Below are 6,620 nucleotides of genomic sequence, written 5' to 3' on the forward strand. Positions count from 1 at the left end.
AGCAAATTTTTATTTACTTCTTCTCACTCGAAGACGCTTGGTTTCTGCTGCTTTTGTTGGCTACTGAAAAGGCAATAAAATATAAGAAATTACTCAAATTAACACCAAGTTTAAATGCCCAAAAATCGGAGAACTTTTTAGAATAAAATCCGTATCTTGGTGTTGACAATTCTTCAGCTGCTTGACCCAGTTGCCGGACTCCCGCCATTAGCTGCTATCACTGGCTGCCGGCATGGCGGAGCCATTAGAGTGCCACTTCCCGTGGCAACCCTGACATCTGCCAAGCCCCTCAACTGCGGTCTGGTTAGCATTTGATTCATGGGGGGCCCACCACCCGCGCCAGTCCAATCAGCAAATCATTAACAACTAATTAAAGTATATAAAAGAGCCATTAATTAAGCCTTAAACTCAAGGATTTGCGTTTCCTTTCACTTTACAAGGAAATCCGAGGCAGGCAGACCCAAAGCCGGGTTCTACAAGCCGCAAACAAATAATGACAAGAACTTTGCGCTCAACTTTTGCACTCTGACACCCAACGGTGAACCCGGGCCGGGCCGTCCCAACCGTTCTTGGCGGCGGCAGTTGTAAATACTTAATAACTGCATTAATAACAGCAATGACAACGTCAGTGGCAGTGGCGGTGGCAGTGGCACAGTAATGTTGTAACAACAATACTCGTAATAACACGCGCTGCAATTTGCCAGAGCGGCAATAAAAACTACCGTTTGGGCCAAGCTTGGCCACATGGAATGAATGAATGTCATTAATTTGACAACAGAAACCGTTAAATCAGCAATTCAATCACGAACGGGCAGGCGGGTGGAGGATTTGCGACAGAGAAACGGTTCTCCCCACTCCGCTCGCTCTCTCGCGCTCTTTGTCTCTCTCTCTCTCTTTTGCGGGCATCCCGCTCTCAGCACTCTGCTCTCTGCTATCTGCTCTCTGCTCTGTCGCGGCGTGAGTATTAAATTACCAACCTTGCCACTATTTCAATGCGCATTCGCATTCGAATTTGTTTGCAGTAATTGGCGTCAGAGTACGGGAGGGAAGGCGCGGTGCTGTCGGCTGTGGGCTGGGATCCAGCTGTTGCTGGCTGGCTACTGAAACCCACCGCCGCACCCACCACCAAAACAAACCCAGAACGAGCGTGCACAGTGGAGCGAAAAGTGATGAAAAATGCGTAAACAGAATATTGGATATTACTGTCATTAAGTTACCACTTACACAGCTGAGGCAGAAGCTTATTAAATAATTATATTTTATAGTCAAATATTCATAAATAATTTGCATAGAAATAATTCATATTTTGTTTATCTAAAACAGATTGTTTTTTTTTCCGCACTTATTTGAGAGCCTTTGCCCACTGTGCGCGCGGAGTTCGCCTTTTGCCTTTCAACTTTTGCTGCTGCTACAGGTGTCTGCCCGGACTCTGGTCTCCGGTTTCTCGCTCTGACGTTCTCTTGGAGTCTGGCCCGTGTCAATGACAGTTCAATGTGCCCCGCGATTTGTTGCCACCGCTGCTGCTGCTGCTGCTGCTGTTGGAGGCTTGCTCCGTTGCTCTGGCAACAGTTGTCGCACATGCAAATCGTGACTGTTGTCCATCACAGTTTTGTGCAGAATTGCCAAAGTTGCCAGTCAGTCAGTTCGTCAGTCAGCCAGTCGTCGGCTGTGTAATTTCTTGGTCTTTGCTGGTGTTTTCTTGGTAGTTGCACATGCGATTCGAGTGATTTGTTTAAGACGTTTTGATTGATTATTGGTGTGCATGTGGCAGAGCGACGACAAAGCTGAGACGCCAGCGATGCCATCGATCCCTGCTAAAGCTTTGTTTTGGGCCCAGTCATGCTCCGCGCTTATTAATTATTCTGACCCAGAAATCATCCAAATCCGTACTCTGCTAAGTATCGGAAATCGGAGAGCAGCAGCCACACTCAGACTCAGACTCAGACTCAGACCTGGGCCTGCCATGAATTTACTTTTGTGCTCGGCGCGCGTTTGTTGTCAGCCTCGGCTTGAAATATTTACCACCTGTGATGAATAACGCTACATTTTCGTTGATTGTTTTTTATCCGTGATTTATCGAAAAGTAACAACAACATCACAATCACCATCGCCATGCCATGCCCACATAATGTTGATTACTCAGGTGTCTGGAGTGCGTGTCTGGCTCCTCCGCGGAGAGCATGGGGGCCCGTGTACCGTTAATTAATTTGCAAGTTTTTTCCGTGTCCAAGTTGATTTTTTGTGTATGTTTTAGTCGGAATTTGTACAGCAAAGTGCCCACAGGGTGGCATTCGTCAGTGGGCTACGAATGAGCTTTATGCGGGCCACAAATCCCACAAAGAAGTACTTAACCAACGCGATTAATCTTAACATTAAAACAGCACGAAAATATTAGTTTTAGGTTGGGGAGTCCGTTATGCAGTCGAATTTCTCCTTGTGGTCCTTGAGACTTTCCTCTTCGAAATATCTGGAGCAGTTTTCGAGCTGGCGAGCGACTTGGCGCCCTTTGATGGATTCGCAGAGATCTTTGTGGCCGGCTTAGAACTGGCTTGAGCTGTGCCCTTGCACTTGTTGGCCATTTGAAGGCGCTGATTTTGTGCGCGATGTTTGATGGGCAGCGGACCACCTGGAACCGCCTTTCTAGCGCCTAAGGGCAGCAGCTTGTGCGCACTTGGCTTTGCCTCTGGAGCGGGAATGCTGGTGTCCGGCAAGGGCATCGCTTCCAGGCTCTTGCCCTGGGACAGTATGGATCGACTCAGTGCCTCCGTCAACTGACGTGTCTCCGTGTCGGCAGCGCTCACCAACGTGTTGATTCGCTTCCTCTCCTGCCGCTCCTGCAGCAGGCGCTGCAGCTGGATGGCGCGAATCCGCTCGAATTCCTGCCAAAAGTTGAAACTTATCTGCCGCGAGGCGCGGCTAAGCTCCTGCCGAAGGTCCTTCCTTGAGCTGGTCTCGGACATTTTACGTGCTTGGAGCTGTGTTCTCTGCTGCTGGAATTTGGAATGTTTCCAGTAAGGGTCAAATGAAACTGCTCGAAAAGGCAACTACTTATTCTACAACACAACTGTCTGCCCAACTTATATTGATGTGCAGCCTCCAGCCCCTCGTCACCTGCAGCTTGTGGAGGTGGAGGTGTGCGGGTGGCTAGGCATGGGGCATGACGTTTTGTTGTCGGTCAGTTTTGATCGATGTGCGTTTTCTAATTGCTGCCAACTTTCTTCTTAATTGTGGCAAGAAAAATGAGGCCCGTATCGAAATGGCATGAAAAGCACAAGCAAAAGCAACAACAACGACGACGAGAAGACATCGCATAGCTCAACGTCACCTCGGCAGTGGCGGGGGAGAAATGGTTTTCATGTAAAGAACTCTGACGATCTCTGGCTCTTTGGTTCTCTTCTCCCGCAGCTCTCAATCAATCATGTGCATAGATAGAAGCTCGGAGACTTGGCCCAATTGTTAAAGGCAAACAATACAGCGATACGATCACTTTGCTCAATTCCATTTAGTTCACAATGAAAACAAAATTGCCAGCACTATGACAGGGGTATCCGCGGTTGTTTCTGTTTCTGTTTTTGTTTTCTTTTCTGCGGCCGGGACGCCCCGCTGTGCACTTGTCGAAGCCAAGAGTTCAATGCGCGGCTACCAAACAGGAGAGCCAGAGCCCCACAATTTATCCTTTATGGCTTTTGTTTCTGCAGAAGTGAAAACAAAAGATTGTCATCGGGCAGGGAGCACAGTCTCAGCCTGAGATATTTTGCATATTTTGCATAAATCCAATGTGGATATTTATGTATGGATTATGGCCATGGTCATATCATGCTCTAATTGGGTGAAAGTGCTCGCTGGATCTGGATCTAGATCTGTCTTTGGCTTAGAAAGTGTGACAAGACTCAAGCCACAGCCTGTCAAATCAATATCTATGGCTATAGCTAATACCTGTAGCTGGGCAGCCCCACATATGTAACATACATCGCCCGCATATATAGGCATCGTCAGCCATCAGGCGAACAACAAAAGCTCCGTCCAGCTCAGAAATATTCCCAGGCCGAGCAAGAGTGGAGTCGGGCTGGAAAACTAGAACTCAAAATCATACATCACAAGCAATTACCGACTAAAATGCGGCAGAGTAAGCCTCGCACGGCCAATAGTTGTTGCAGCTTGCCAGCAAAAGACTCCGACTAACCTTGGATCGCTAGTTAAAGAGCCAACAAAAAATCGAATAGTGGGCAGCTATTATTACTGTTGTGAATACTCTACGGCACAGGAGATCTTACCCACTATGAAGTGCAAGTGGCTGACGGTGAATGGGTATGTCCCTCTGCCATAGAGCATTCAATGCTCAGTGTGTGTGTCCTGGCTGCTCCCCTTGTATTCCACTGATTCAGGCTGCTTGCTGTTGTTGTGTATGCTGGCCATGCATCATCATACCATCATCCCATTATCACATACCACAAGGCAAAGGCAAGGGAAGGCAGTCCAGTCCAGTCCAGTCCGGTCCGGTCCAGGCTGGGACCTGGGACCTGGGACTCTGACTGAGCTCCTCCTCGGCTTTGACCGACTGAGGCGGCACTTGGATGCTTGGCATGAAATAAATCGCGTGTTTATTGTGCCAGCGGCAACGGCGATGGAGATGGCAGCGACTGCGACTGCGACGTTCGCTTCAATGTTGCGCATGGAAAATTGAACGCAATAGAATGCCACTAATCGATCGGGCTTGAGCCAAGGAATTGGTTGCTGGATGCGCCCCCAGCTACAACAGAGAGAGAGAGAGAGAGAGAGAGCAACAAAAAATGAAATGTTTCAAGTTCAAATGCAAGGTGCGGACTTTGGAGTGGAGTGAAGGAGTGCCTGCCGAGACTCGAGGAGGGACTGGCGCAAGCAATCTCGAAATAATCTAAACGATTTGGCGAAAATCACGTCGAGCATCGTCGGCATCGGCACCCGGCACCCGGCATCCACCTGTTACGTTGAGCTCATTTTTAATGCCCCCAAAACGGTGCAGGAGAAGGAGAAGGAGTCTGTCTGGTAATGGTCGACGCTGGGCATTGAGAGCAAATTGCAAAAGCCAAATTCAACGAATGCCAGCGCACAGTTTGGCATAATAATGAAGGCGCAATCAACTCGACGGCTGGCGGCGCTGGTGATCCTTCAGTACGGGCGACTCCCCCACCCTTACACGGTGAGAAAAGGGTTGCCAGGGTTGCGCAAAAGTTTTCTCCGAGTGTAGCCAAAGCCAAAGTGCAGTAAAGATTAAAGAATCTTTTTGTGTTCCTCTTTTTCTCCCAATACAATGAATAATTCTGCGCTGCTGGCCGGAGTCCGGCCGGCACAGACTCTAGCTCTGCTCGTTTTTGGTGTTATTCTAAACGGCTTTTAGACAAAAGCATCAGTCGGGGGTTGCCCAGGCTCACCTCACGCTGCCAATCAATCAATCACGGCCAAGAGCCCAGTCATCTGAGCATCTGCCGACTCTCTTCAGGGTCTCTGTCTCTGTCTCTGTGTTCTGTCTGTGTCTCCCGTTTTTCCCTCCTGCCCGTGCACTTTGAGCCTGGTCAAGTGTAATGGTTTTGTCATGATGCAGCATTTAAGCTGCCGCCGTTGATTGATGCGGCAAAGATGTGGCCACAAGTGCGGCCAGCCGAGAATTTCACACCAGCAGCGGCACTCCACCGAAGACCTATGGAAATTTTCTGCCTTACACTTGTCAGTCATATCTTGGCACTGCCGCAGCGAATTGGAATTTCGAATGGTTACCCCCCTTGCCTCTAGAACCGAGAAAGCAATGATCTCTAGATCTCTGACTGCCAGGATTGTGTGGGTAACAAATACAGGTCCTAGAGCAACAATTTCCATTTGAAAAAATTATCTCAAAATTGCTTGAACTTTTCCTTTCTTTCCCCCGAAAATAATAGTCGTCCATTTGATCGATTCATTCATGTAATTAATGATTGATTTTGCTTTGATTTGGAAGCAGTTTTCATGTGAATAGAAACCATTGAAATCTGCAGCCCAATGCCACCTGCAAGGCGGCGTATCGAATCAGCAAAATCAAAACAAAATTAATCGACGACAATTGTGGCAAGCGGCGGGCAAACTGTGTGGCAACAGGTAATAGAGGCAATGGCCAACTCGGACAGACGTCAATTGTCTAATCAACAAAATTTAGTCAATAAATCGTAATTAATTAACATTCGATTGGCAGCCAGCAACTAAAAATCGGCCAAAAGACACAATTTTGCATTCGAATTGCTCGAATTGAAATTTGAAAAGCAGAACCAAAATCGAACAAAACAACGGAGAGCAAATCCATAGCCACATCCACATTCGTGCCTTGCGACTAATTTTTATTGCCGGCAAAAATTGGCAACAGCTAATCAGTGGGGCATACGCCCCGTAATAATCCCAACAACACGGGCTCCAGCTACGGCTTTGGGCCGAAAAGGGGTGTGGCTGGCAGGTGGCCATGTTGTTGGCTAGTTGATAACATCGTTGCAATGTGTTTATTGTCCAAAAAACTGACTACACAATCCACGAAAATCGAGCTCCGAATCGGAGCAACCTTTTTGTCTCTCACAATTGCAATCAAAAGACTTCAACAGCGAACTTGGTTTGGATTTGGA

The 6,620-nt window shown here is 47.9% G+C and overlaps 1 protein-coding gene across 1 annotated transcript; it reads right to left on the bottom strand.

Annotated features, from left to right (window-relative positions):
* Positions 1-1,963: 1,963 nt before the first annotated feature.
* On the bottom strand, positions 1,964-3,005 carry LOC117584108. The gene has a single exon (XM_034272856.1). It carries the CDS (start codon positions 2,958-2,960, stop codon positions 2,415-2,417), a length of 546 nt encoding a protein of 181 aa, XP_034128747.1. The 5' UTR covers positions 2,961-3,005; the 3' UTR covers positions 1,964-2,414.
* Positions 3,006-6,620: the final 3,615 nt, after the last annotated feature.

This window comes from Drosophila guanche, unplaced genomic scaffold, assembly GCF_900245975.1.
Source record: "Drosophila guanche unplaced genomic scaffold, DGUA_6, whole genome shotgun sequence".
In the NCBI taxonomy this organism is placed as follows: Eukaryota; Metazoa; Arthropoda; class Insecta; order Diptera; family Drosophilidae; genus Drosophila; species Drosophila guanche.

Bases quoted from the DNA above. Each gene is read 5' to 3' on its own strand.
- LOC117584108 (XM_034272856.1), bottom strand. From the start codon at position 2,960: ATGTCCGAGACCAGCTCAAGGAAGGACCTTCGGCAGGAGCTTAGCCGC.